At 43.6% G+C, this 12,842-nt stretch overlaps 1 protein-coding gene across 20 annotated transcripts in view; it reads left to right on the top strand.

Moving 5' to 3' along the window:
- Positions 1 to 12,842, top strand: part of LOC311115986 (calpastatin-like) — a 48,004-nt gene that overhangs the window by 27,851 nt on the left and 7,311 nt on the right. For 2 of the 20 annotated variants that reach the window (XM_084191115.1, XM_084191119.1), the window contains exons 3-24: positions 1,486 to 1,626; positions 2,025 to 2,120; positions 2,499 to 2,627; positions 3,937 to 3,975; positions 4,083 to 4,184; positions 4,305 to 4,385; positions 4,874 to 4,909; positions 7,198 to 7,284; positions 7,487 to 7,567; positions 8,126 to 8,200; positions 8,467 to 8,508; positions 8,706 to 8,804; positions 8,906 to 9,022; positions 9,186 to 9,299; positions 9,614 to 9,727; positions 9,999 to 10,154; positions 10,263 to 10,361; positions 10,547 to 10,663; positions 10,817 to 10,930; positions 11,148 to 11,237; positions 11,436 to 11,540; positions 11,767 to 11,859. In XM_084191115.1, coding sequence (XP_084047241.1) covers positions 1,486 to 1,626; positions 2,025 to 2,120; positions 2,499 to 2,627; positions 3,937 to 3,975; positions 4,083 to 4,184; positions 4,305 to 4,385; positions 4,874 to 4,909; positions 7,198 to 7,284; positions 7,487 to 7,567; positions 8,126 to 8,200; positions 8,467 to 8,508; positions 8,706 to 8,804; positions 8,906 to 9,022; positions 9,186 to 9,299; positions 9,614 to 9,727; positions 9,999 to 10,154; positions 10,263 to 10,361; positions 10,547 to 10,663; positions 10,817 to 10,930; positions 11,148 to 11,237; positions 11,436 to 11,540; positions 11,767 to 11,859 — 2,127 coding nt within the window. Of the gene's footprint in view, positions 1 to 1,485; positions 1,627 to 2,024; positions 2,121 to 2,498; positions 2,655 to 3,930; positions 3,976 to 4,082; positions 4,185 to 4,304; positions 4,386 to 4,873; positions 4,910 to 7,197; positions 7,285 to 7,486; positions 7,568 to 8,125; positions 8,201 to 8,466; positions 8,509 to 8,705; positions 8,805 to 8,905; positions 9,023 to 9,185; positions 9,300 to 9,613; positions 9,728 to 9,998; positions 10,155 to 10,262; positions 10,362 to 10,546; positions 10,664 to 10,816; positions 10,931 to 11,147; positions 11,238 to 11,435; positions 11,541 to 11,766; positions 11,860 to 12,842 lie in introns of all 20 variants that reach the window. The other 18 variants (XM_084191101.1, XM_084191116.1, XM_084191114.1 and 15 more) reach the window with 14 other exon arrangements.

The raw sequence follows: 12,842 nt of genomic DNA on the forward strand, positions 1-12,842 counted from the left end.
TTGGTATTTTGTGTTTATTATGTGCTTGGCTTTATTGAGGGACATTTTTTTAAATTCTTGACTCTGTAAAGGTGATGACCTCCAGACATAATTTCACACCAGTGTTGTTATGTTGTCTCCCATTCAGGAAATGGGCTGTTAAAATAGGTTGTTAAGAATAAGAAAATCCAATGCATTTTTGGATCCAGGGGACAGTATTTCTGGATCCGGGGGGACAGTATTTCTGGATCCGGGGGGACAGTATTTCTAGGTTTCAGGAAGGCAGTAGTGATGCACTTGGCCATCAGCAACAGTCAATGTCTTCCCTACTACTGCCGAGTGGCGCAGTGGTCTAAGGCACTGCATCGCAGTGCTCTGTCGTAGCCGGCCGCGACCAGGAGACCCATGGGGCGGCGCACAATTGGCCCAGGGTAGGGGAGGGAATGTCCGGCAGGGATGTAGCTCAGTTGGTAGAGCATGGCGTTTGCAATGCCAGGGTTGTGGGTTCGATTCCCACGGGGGGCCAGTATGAAAAATACAAAAAATCATGTATGCACTCACTAACTGTAAGTCGCTCTGGATAAGAGCATCTGCTAAATGACTAAAAATGTACTGTCAGTTCAAAAGCTCTATGCTAAACAGTAGCACTGTTTTAGTTGCTTTCTCTCCAGAAAATAGAAAGATGAACTACAGAGAATGCCTATAGTCAGCACACATTGCACAGCATCTTCTTTAACTGGTTTCCAGCCCAATATTTATAGGGCCTACAGATTGGACAAACTGTTCCTTTGTTTGAATTTCGTTTTTTGTTGTTGTGGGGTTGGGCGGGCAGTGGGGGAACTGAAAGTAAAAAAATTAAAATAAAAGGGTTTTAATCAACGTGTAACCAAAGTTTACAACCTTGATTTAGGTGTTTTGGTAGGTCGTTGACCACTCAGGACAAAGGAATTACCGAACTGGTTTCCATAGAGAAGTTGTATCAGTTCCCTGAATCGCTTTCCTGAATCTATTCCAAAATTCCTCTCTCCTATGCCCAAACAATGCCATGGTGACAGCAAAGGGCAGAGATGCCAACCTGAGGTGGCGTATTCACATGTCCCCCAACTCCATGACAACACAACATAAAATGCAACCTATTCTGGTGTCTGACTCCGCGTGAAACCCAGGAAGAGTGAAAATTCCTTTGGCTTGTGAAGCTGTGACAGACTGTTTGCTACGTAGGAAAGCTACTCAGGTTTCACTTGTATCAAATGCATGCACTGCATACCTATGTAGAGATTTATGCATACGCACACGGTTATGTATAGGACTATATGCATCTGTACATACTGTGCCGTATGGTCATCATTTTTACTTTCCAAAATTTTTTGTTCTTGTCAGTCATTTGTTAGTTTTTTGAGGGGAAAGCGTCACTAGGCACAGAATGATATAGATAAGCAATTGGATAACGCAAGCTGAAAGGAATCAAATGTGACCGAGCCAATCACAATCCTTGTTGCATTACAGAGTGCATCTGCCGCCTCAACCATGGCTACGAAGCCAGGTGGAGCCATGGGTGGAGCCACAGGAAGTGGTGTCGCAGCGGGAGGAAGTCCTACTACAGCCGGGACAATGCAGAGAGGAACGGCCAAAGTGATGATGCCAGAGGTAGACTGGTTACTGTGTCTATGGAGATTCTCGTGGGACAATCATGGCTTATTCTGACATTCTTAACTCTCTTCCCAAATGCATTCCCATGGGTGTAGTGTACACTCTGTTAAATGGAATCTCACTCTTCTACTCTTTATTCTCACCTGCAACCCTTCAGTCACAAGCTCTTTACATCTGCTTGGGCTCTCTGCCATTGACTCCTTCACAGCTTGGCCATCACTCTTCACTATGACCGCAATGAGCTTATTGATTGACTGAGCTTTTTTACATGCTGGAGAATGGGATTAGGGCTCTTCACTGTCTATTGGAGATGTGCGTAACATGTTGTTGGCTGGTTTTTGTTTTTCCTAACCACATTTCCATAATGTGTTCTACACCTGCTTCTTGGTTTGTAGACGGCACTTGTCTCTCCTAACACTGCGGCAGCAGGTGCTACTATTATTGACATACCAACACCTGGGACCAGAGGCAGTCCTAAAGACACCCCAAAGGTAACGCCAAACACCCCTCCCCTAAATATAGTAATGGTTTCATCCTCTGGCCGTTGTATGACCTGTTAATAGTCTGAATGACTGCTGGGTTTCAGATTCCGGGTAGATGTTGCCCGTAGGCACAGATCTAGGATCAGCTTACCTTCTCTAAATGCCTAACTTAACCAATATGGGAAGTGAATGCAAAACTGACCCTAGTTTAGTGTCTAGGGCCAACTTTACCTTACTTTACCCCCTAGATTTTAATAACCCCTGCACCTCACACTCACTGGACCCCCATTCACCTTTACATATTTGAATTTAAAGGGTGTCAATACATTGAATCTGCTCTGTTTGTGTTGTATCCATTGAGTTTTAAGTCATTCCTCTTAATTATAGACTGCACCCATGCAACCTGCCAAAGCTACACCTCCTACCCCTGGAGGAGTAAATATTGTAGGAGTGGCGGCGACACCGTGGAAAGCTGAAGTACCGAAGCTCAAAGAGTCTCCGAAACAGACAGCCACGGTAGATGGCAGACAGTCGATGAGTGTGGTGCGGCGCCTCTTTCTCCTCCATCTTTATTCTTTGCCCGGCCTAGCTCTCTTTAACCTCACTCTCCCTTTCAACACTCTCTTCCTGCGTCATTATTCCATGTCTTCTTCGTCATCATCAGACCTTGAGGTTTTAGTCATTCTCTTTGTCTCCATATTCTTCCACACCTTTATATCCTCCATTTTCTCTCTGCCGATATACTTCAAAACGTATCTCTGCTTTGGACTTCCTTAGTTTTGGCCTGGAGGTGTCTGTGTGTCTAACTGGGAATTGAACGTGCTCTCAAGCTCTAATGTGACTGAGTCTTACCAGCATGCCCACACTTGTGTTACGCTCGACACGTCAAAACAAACCATGTCTGTCAAGTCTGACACATCAACACAGAGAAGGCACAATATATTTCCACCTTTGCTTTTTCGTCTGGTTGCTTCGCACCACATCTTGTATTGCTTTCTGAGTATTGCTTCCAGCTTTGCGTACCTGGTTTAGGTTGATGGGGTCCTGTTCATGTATTTCTGTTTCGCTGTACCCTCTTTGAAACCCTATGGCAGTGCTTACCACCATCCTATTACTTTTCTTAACAGTGAAGACAAATGACAAATTCTGATTAGGTACTTATCTGATTAGGTACTTATGCCTTTCCTTTATCATTACCTATGGGAGATAAGGTGTTAACTATCGTCCTATCACTCTACTAAACTTTGACTAAGATTATGCGCAGCTCTCTGAGCTCTGCTCTACACCTAGTCTAATGGAATGAGCCATATGCATTTGTAGAGTGTGCCCACCACATCAAGCAAAGCTGACATGGGTAAAAAGGATCCTGCTATGTTGCCTCAGGCTGTTTCTGCAGGCGGTGCCGCGGCTTGAGGCGCCTCTTTGAAGGGTCCAGAGACCAAGGTAGACTCCGGATTACTTTTGGATATTAACTACGCTGTAGTAGAAGACGACTCTTGGGGGTGGGGCTATCCCTGGTGTTAGGGGGTTATCATTGATCACTTCCCTGTGTCTTCCTCATTCTTTCTCTGTTTTCACACGATGTAACCATGAATTATAACAGTGGAAGCAGTGAGGAAGGTTTACTGTACCATTCTATATTTAATTTGACTACAGGAAAAAGAGAGTGCTTTTTGCTCCTGCGTGACTACTACCTATGTGGGTTTGTTTGAATTGAACCCACAACCACCCAGAAGCTCAGTTGGGCACAGGATCTGAGCAGTATCACATATAGTAGCCCAGTGTTGTATTCACTAACCTTTCCTGCTCTGGGTTGCAGGTACAGGTGGAGGTAGGTCCCCCAGCAGCCAAGACAGCCAAAGCGGTAAATAATAGATCTATGTTTTCTCTCTATGTGGGTTTTATATTGCACAAAAATGAATGGCATGGAGTTGCGTTGCTCGTGTTTGAGTTGTGTCGCATCATGTGTAGGAGCTTGCTGCGGACCCCTTCGATGCCCTGGCTGATTTCTTGCCCTCGTCAGAGCCTCTCCCCGCTGCAGGCCCTGTATACACCGGGCCAGAGGTGATAGAGGTACAGCACCCTCACATAGTGTGTGTGTGCGCACGGTGCGAGTTGAATAGATGTGTGTGTGTGTGTGTGTCCACCCAGTCACCAAATGTAACAGTGTGTGTTATTGCATGTGTCACACAGCATGGCTTGACCCATCAGGAAGCAGTTATATGTGGGGGGAACAACTGCCCACTGCCCCCAGCATACCGATTTGAGGACATGGTCAGTCCCTAACTCTTAATCACCCTTCTCCTCCAGTCTTCTTCCTCCTCATCATAATCATCATCATCATCACTTCTGTTGCTGTTAGAGAACTTTGAGTTTGTGTGTCTTTAGCTTTGCACCGCAGTGCTCTCTTTGACATGACACATTTGACTGAAACTCTTGGTCATCAGGTCTCCTAGCCCCTAGCCTATCCCTGGACACTTGTGTAGTTCGGAGATGACTTGTAAGCAATATGGCCAAATGTCCACCAAGCTGATCAGAGAACAAGATGGAGCTACTACCATATGTATGCAATTCTTTCAGATCTAAATGCTAGGGTCAGGGCTAGGGTTAGTTTCTGGACCAGGCTGGAAAAGCCTGTGTATAGTTACCGCCCTTGAATCATCTTTTGTCATTCTTTTCAGAACATGATCAGATTCTATTTAAATCTAGGCATACTCAACTATGTAATTTATTAACTTTTTAAATGGTTTTCATTTTCATAGGCCCCTGTTGCAGATGTCAAGCCAAAGGATGTCCCGGTAAGTCATTGTATTAACTGCCAGGCAATGCACTGTATGCTGTGGCGAAAACACAGAGATATTGACTCCCCCTCTCCTTTCCTCTTTCTCTCTCCTTCTCTCTCTCAATCTTTCTCACATACACAAACGGACTCACACATGCACACGCACACACACTGAACGAAATAAACCGTAGGCGTGATTCCCTGGTCTCTTCTGACAGTGTTGGTTACCTCTACAGTGTGGAATGTTGCATTGCACTGAGGGATGTTGGCTCTGCAAACAACAATAGACCCATCTCAACCAGCAGGTTCTAGTTGTGCCAAACCCTATTACACACACACACACACATACACACACACACACACACACACACACACACACTAACAGAGGATTTATAGTCAACACACAATCACTCATTACTCGTTTTACATTTTTACATTTTAGTCATTTAGCAGACGCTCTTATCCAGAGCGACTTACAGTTAGTGAGTGCATAAATATTTTTCATACTCCACACCTATTCACCCATACACACCTACACAAACATACTGTATACAGGCCGTTCTACCAATTTGGTGCTTTTTGAGAAGTGTAACTTGGTCCCCAAAAATGTTTGATTTGACCTAATTTTAACAATCTGTCATAAAGAGCACATGTTCAACTTCATAGAAAACTCATTTTCCCATCTCGAGGTAAAAAAAAAATATATATATATATATATTAAGTGCCTATTAATAGATGGTAAGGGACTTTGAGCGGTTCTGGACCGGTTCCGACTGATATTTTGGTGTACAAAGCACTCTGTGAACGCTGTAGGGTCCTGTGCCTTATAATGCCAGAAAGCCCCATCTGTCTGCTCCCTGCTACCACTCTCTTAGTGCAGCTGACTTTAAGTTTCCGGCTTTCAGACCCCACATTTGCATAGGGAGAGATGTGTCACATATTCTGGCCTATCCAGACAAATAATTGATTCATTCTTCCTCTGAGCGAATGAGCCCGGCCTGTGAGACGGCATATGAACGGTGACAGTCTAACGGATCCAGGCGTTGTGGTTTCATCTCACTGTGATATTCTCAGCCGGATTTAAAGCCCTCAACATGAAAAAATACTAAATAATTTCATAGAATTGAAACAATACCACTTTATTTTGGTCACAGACAGACAAAATTGTGCTTAAAGCTGAAGTTGCAACATGTCCTGTACACATTTGAATGGTGTCTCTGCGCCGCTCAGTGGACGTTTAGGATAAAATTATCTGTTAAATGCAAGCTTTACAAAAACAATGCAATTGTTAAACAAAAAGTGCCTGTCTATCTATTGGTAACAGGTTTGACGTGTTACAAAACAACCAGACCATGGCCAAAAAGACTAGAACCAGCTCACCTGCTTTTACACTATGATTTGACTATTATATGTTCAATGTTTCTTTTGCAAAAAAATATTTTAAAAGGAATAGTTTCACCATATTGAAATGAGAGTTCAGTTCACATAACAGGGTTGACCTTAAAATGAGGGACAGATGTAAATGAATCACTAATCACATGAAATAAATAATAATCTTCAGAAATGACTTTGTAAAAGCAACAAATTAACTAGGGCTGTATGATGTTGGTGAAACTTGGCAAAAGTTTGTGGTTAAGTGGGTTAAAATCTTAGACACAGGGTTGACGTTGGGACTAGTCAAAATGCAGAATTTTGGTACATTGAATTCTTCAGATTGATTTAATTATTCATGTGGTCTATATTAAAGGTCACTTCATTTAATATAACAGGCTTTTAAAATTCAATATTGGTGCACAATTTCTACTTTAAATATTAAAGGGACGCAAAAGACACCCATTTCTTGGAACGACCCATACACACACTTATTCACCCTCTGTCCCAACTTTGGGCCACACCTTGTTTTGCACTGTAGTTCTCTCTGTTGTATACCTCTGCTTCTAAGAACTTCTTTGGATATGAGGCAAACTCTTTTACCCATCAAATATGTTGTCAAAAGTGAGTTGTCTAAAATTGCCCATTGGTTATGTGTTGGTTTTTGTAATACAACTGACGCTCTAAACCTGATGCTAAGTAAAGGGAGTCTGCTCAGAGTCGTTTGCCGAGTGCTTGGTTGTGAGTAAGATCCTAGGGAATGTGATGGGTGTGTCAGTACTTTTCCTTCTGGTCTGCCACACATGGTCTACATTATTCTGCAGTCTTTCATTTGAGTTAGTCTAAAGCGCCATCTAGTGGTGTATTATGAAGACACAACTTTTACTGGAATCCTTTGTGTATTACAATGCTTTGTTTGTTTACTTCTATCAGAAACCCATGAGCACAGATGATGCTCTGGACTCCCTCTCCGTTGGGTTCACGACCTCTACTGCTCCCATCCCTCAGAAACAGGAGAAGGTGAGACTGCACTATTTACAGGTTATAATCACTTAGAGGCCATTTTCCCTGAAACATACATTGGGTAACAGGATTATTATTAGTCCCATAGTCTTTTGGGTGAGACTGCGGTCCTGACTCTTCCATGTTAATATATGATAGTGATACTGTGAATAAGAAGTGAGGTGTCATTATAAACCGATGACATTTAATCTATTAACAGAAAGTGGAGGACTTGGCTGCCATTGATGCCTTGTCTGCTGGCTTCTCCAACTTCGCTCCACCTCCAACCGCTCCTGTCAAGGTAAATGAAGAGTGATGATATTTCACTTGAATCCTCCATTGTAAAACTGTATTGTAAAATAAATTAGCATGACATGGTAAACTGTTATGAACACTAATGTCAGGTTATGTCCCCGGGACCACCCATACGTAAAAATGTATGCGCACAACTGTAAGTCGCTTTGGATAAAAGCGTCTGCTAAATGGCGTATTATTATTATTATGTCAATTGACATAACATGGTCATAATGACACCTAGCAACATTTTGGCTAGCTTGTCGGACTGCTAACTCGCTAGCCACCTACTGGTTATTATGTGATGGTTCTGATGAATAGCCTGCCCTGCATACTGCTGCATACAACATGACAGTGTCATGTAATTTTGACGTACACCGATGTCGGCAGTAATAGCTTATGACAACTGTTATGTAAAGGTAAGCTGCTGTGAAGCTGCTGTGAAGACAGCTTTATAGTGAATGGTTCAAGTGAGCTTTTACCAAAGGGTTTCCCCTCTTCCTCTCAACTAGAACCCAATAAACAGTATTCAACGGAATCAAATAATCTCACTCCTCCATTCCAGAAAGCTGAGTTTAAGTCTACTGTTGTGACCAAGTCTGCTGCTCCCACCGCAGACATGAAAGCTAAGGTGGAAAAGGTAAATACCACCAAAGAAAGCAGGTCCTACGTCATGATCACACATTAATAAGCCATGCGTAACAATGTAATGAGCCCTACATAGACAAACGCTAATTTCCAATGTTATATTGGGTATTTCATCATTGCATCCTGTCATGCTTTGTGGTGGGTTGGGTACTGTACTGTGTCAGCAAAAAAAAAGAATTACATGCAAAATATATATTCCGTGTAATACTTCTGTCGGGTTATGAAGCTGTTATCTATTGACATTTGTTTGTGTTTCAGTTGGCTGACTCCCCACTGGACACCAAGCCTAAGACAGATACGGTTTGTCATAGGAGGGATACAGTTTCAATCTAACCAGTGAAATACTGTTACTTTTGTACTATGCATCATCCAATGTGCTTGTTGATCATTTTATCTACCCCCTCTCTGTCCCCCTCTCTGTATCTGTCCCCCTTTCTCTGTCTGTATTTCTTTCTTCATGTCCCTCTCTGTCCCTCTCTCTGTCTGTGTGTCTGCAGGGTATGTCCCTGGATGCCCTCAGTGCTCTGGGAGACACTCTGGCTGCTCCAGAACCAGCGCCTGAACCTCCCAAGATCAGACCTGAGGACATTGTCACGGTACTCACACTGACTTGTATTCCGTCTGTGCTACATTTGTGTGTGCGCATAGCGTGCGTACGTGTGTGTAAAACATTTTTGTGCACATTTCTGTTCTGCAGGAGGGCAAACTGACATCAGAGGCGGCTGTGTTTGTGGGTGAGAGGGACGACACTCTCCCACCAGAGTACAGGTTCAGAAAGGACAAAGGCAAAGACCTGCCTCCTCCCAAGAAAGAGGTGAGTCATCAAACGCCTCATGTCCCACTTTCATCACACCTATAGTAAATACCAGTGGCGACCTCCAAAGGGATCTAATGTTATAGTATACTGAGATTTGAGTCACAGTACTCATACTTCTCCCCATCTCTACTCTGTTTTCTCTCTCTCTCTCATTCTCCAGCCCTCCATGGACTCTGGTGAGGCTCTGGACATCCTGTCAGGTGACTTCATGTCTTCCTCTGTGGCTCCAGCTGTCCAGGCTCCTGTCCTCTGCCCCCCAGCTCCTCCCACACAGGTGAACAACACCCTCTATCATTGGTCTTTCACTTATCTAACCATCCCCTAATTGGTCAACTCTGTTATGAATCGAATTACCCCTCCAATACTTTCATTTTCTATGGGTCTGTTGGTAATCTTCTAAGTGAAAGTCATTCCAATGCCATTACTTTAGGGCTATCATAATATGGCATGTCAGTAAGAATCAACTGATATTGCAGAAAGTGGGTTGTCATCAATGCTCATGGCATGATATAACAGGCATTTTGTCAATCTTATGACAGCCTTATGAAGGCATTATAAGCTGTAAGTATGTGAGTCTATCTCTCCCAGGCCAAAATAGATGAATTATCTGCCCTGGATGCCTTGGCTGGAGACTTTGTGGCCCCTACTAAGGCCTCTGCTGTCCAGGCCCCCGTGTTGCCTCACCTCGACAAACCCCCACAGGTAAACTCACTGAGGTGTTTGTATATTTTGAGTTTGTCCTGTAGTTTAGTTATGTGGTGTGTGTGTGCGTTCATTGTATTCAAATCATATAGTTTGTGTTTGTGTGTGTGTGTGTATGTACAAGTGCTTGTGTAGGCGTGTGTGTACCTTGTGTATTGCCGACTGTCGGGTCATGGTGCGTGTGTGCATGCATAAGCATATGTACAGTATACCTCGCGGACTGTCAGGTCATATCATGTGTATGTGTTTTGCCCCTGCTTCCTGTCTATAGATAGCCATCTGTACATTTGACCTTGAAGCCCCCAACATGGCCCCTACTAAACCCGCAGCCACTACTAAACCCGCAGCACCTACTAAACCCGCAGCACCTACTAAACCCGCAGCACCTACTAAACCCGCAGCACCTACTAAAACCACCACTGATGAGGTAACCATGCTACCTGTAGGCGCAGGAAGATACAGTAAGAGACTCAACTGAAGAAAAAAGTCCCTGCACACAGCTGATCCCTCTCTCTCTGTGTGTGTGTGTCTCCAGGGTATGTCCCTGGATGCTCTCAGTGCTCTGGGAGACACTCTGGCTGCTCCAGAACCAGCGCCTGAACCTCCCAAGATCAGACCTGAGGACATTGTCACGGTATACATACACTGAAAATAAAGTGACCCTATTCTATTCTTACAATGACTACCTTACAGTGCAGTACATCGTGTATCAGTCCCTGTGATCCTTAAAAAAAAAAGATATAATTCATTTCAACTCTGCTTGTGTGTGTGTATACACGTGTGTTTATGTGTGTGTGTTTTTGTGTGTGTGATGTGTAGGAGGGCAAACTGACATCAGAGGCGGGTGTGTTTGTGGGTGAGAGGGACGACACTCTCCCACCAGAGTACAGGTTCACAAAGGACAAAGGCAAAGACCTGCCTCCTCCCAAGAAAGAGGTGAGCCTCATATACGCAAAGCGCAAGTCGTTGGGAGATAAATAAAAAGACAGATTATGTTTCACCATGAGAAGAACTAATAAAAACTAAGAAGAAATCATAACTACATCTCTCCTCCCTCTCCTCTCCCGTCCGCTCCTCCCCTCTCTCCAGCCCTCCATGGACTCTGGTGAGGCTCTGGACATCCTGTCAGGTGACTTCATGTCTTCCTCTGTGGCTCCAGCAGTCCAGGCTCCTGTCCTCTGCCCCCCAGCTCCTCCAAAACAGGTGAACAACACCCTCCACCATTGGTCACTCACTTATCAAACCATCCAGTGTTTGGTCTGCTCTGTATAAATCTATGACCAGCCAATAAGTGTTTTTATGTCTGGTTGCTTTAAGTGGCTCCTAGTTTTTCATCGGTAACAGAACAGCTCACTTAACATATACATGCCTTGCTCTTACTTTTTCCCTCCGTCTCTCCTCTCCTCCTCTGTGTCTGTAGACCACAGATGACTTTGCCTTGGATGCCCTGGCAGGGGAATTTGTAGCCCCAGCTGTTGCCCCTGCAGTCAAATCTGCTGCTAACCGCCAGGTACTGACACACACACACACACACACACACACACACACACACACACACACACACACACACACACACACACACACACACACTTAATGTGAGATTATTGTTGTCCTATGCCTAATTCATATTTAGTGGCTCAGTCAGATCCCCATTGTCAGCAGTGACATGTAACCGTGTGTGTGTGTGTGCGCGCGTGTGTGTGTGTAGCTGTCTACAGGGACGGTAGATGCTCTGGATGCCTTGTCAGACACCCTGATGGACATGACTCCTATCCCAGAGCCTGTTCCCGTCTCAATTAAGGACATTGTCAAGGTACTTATAAAGGGTGATATGAAGGCTTCATTAAGCCTACACAAGATGTATTTAGTTTAAAGTGTGACCAACTGGAAATTCACTCTGTTGCAACACAACTGTTGAAGGCTATTCCTTGGTAAAGAAATAAGCCTTACCTCACTGCAGCGAAACCTTTAGCATTTATTATGAGCTAATGCTAATGCTATCTGTTATTTCACCCGAGTCTGCTCTCTGCTTATTCTAGGAGAAGAAGATCATGGAGGAGAGGCTTATCAAGATGGGGGAGAGAGATGACAGCCTTCCAGCTGAGTACCGGACCACAGAGGAAGACCTAAAGGTAACATATACAAGGTTATAGTAGGAAATAAAAGGGGTAATCCTTAAAATGCTAACGTAATGTGCTGATGATAAAGTAAATGCTAACGCTAATATGTGGTGAATGCAATACACCAAATAAAATGGTACTAAATGGCCCGTACATTATTTTACACTCTTCTACGTACGTGAACGTTCCACAATAACACATAAGTAATACTGTACAATTCTGCCTACTTTCGTATTTTGTTTTTATATTGGATTAGGACTAAATAGTTAACAGTATATCCAGTGCTGTGAAAAAGTATTTGTCCCCTTTCAAATGTTCTCTACTTTCAAAGCATCCCCAAACCATCACACTACCTCCACCATGCTTGACCGTTGGTATGAGGTTCTTACTGTGGAAAGCAGTGTTTAGTTTTCGGAAGACATAATGGGACTAATCTCGTCCAAAAAGTTGGTTCAAGTTTGCCAAAAAGCACCTGGATGCACCTGGATGTTCATCAAGACTCTTGGAAGAATGTTCTATGGACAGGCGGCAGGTAGCTTAGGGGGTGAGAGCGTTGTGCCAGTAATCGAAAGGTCGCTGTTTCTAATCCCTGAGCCGACTAGGTGACAAATCTGTCGATGTGCCCTTAAGCAAGGCACTTAACCCTAATTGCTCCTGTAAGTCGCTCTGGATAAGAGCGTCTGCTAAATGACTAAAATGTAAAATGTAATGTCAAAAGTATAACTTTGGGGATACTTTGCTGCATTTGTGTGCAGACATTGCAGCTAAAGGTGGCACAACCAGTTATTGAGTGTTAGGGAGCAATTACTTTTTCACACACGGGAATTGGGTGTTGCATAACTTTGTTAATTAAATAAATAAAATAAGTATGATTTGTAAACTCAGGTTCCCTTTATCTAATATTAGGTTTTGGTTGAAGATCTGATAACATTCAGTATAAAAAAAAAAATACAGAAAATCAGAAAGGAGCAAATACTTTTTCACGGCACTGTACC

The sequence above is a fragment of the Coregonus lavaretus genome (assembly GCF_964263955.1).
Source record: "Coregonus lavaretus genome assembly, contig: HAP1_SCAFFOLD_2857, whole genome shotgun sequence".
Taxonomy (NCBI): domain Eukaryota; kingdom Metazoa; phylum Chordata; class Actinopteri; order Salmoniformes; family Salmonidae; genus Coregonus; species Coregonus lavaretus.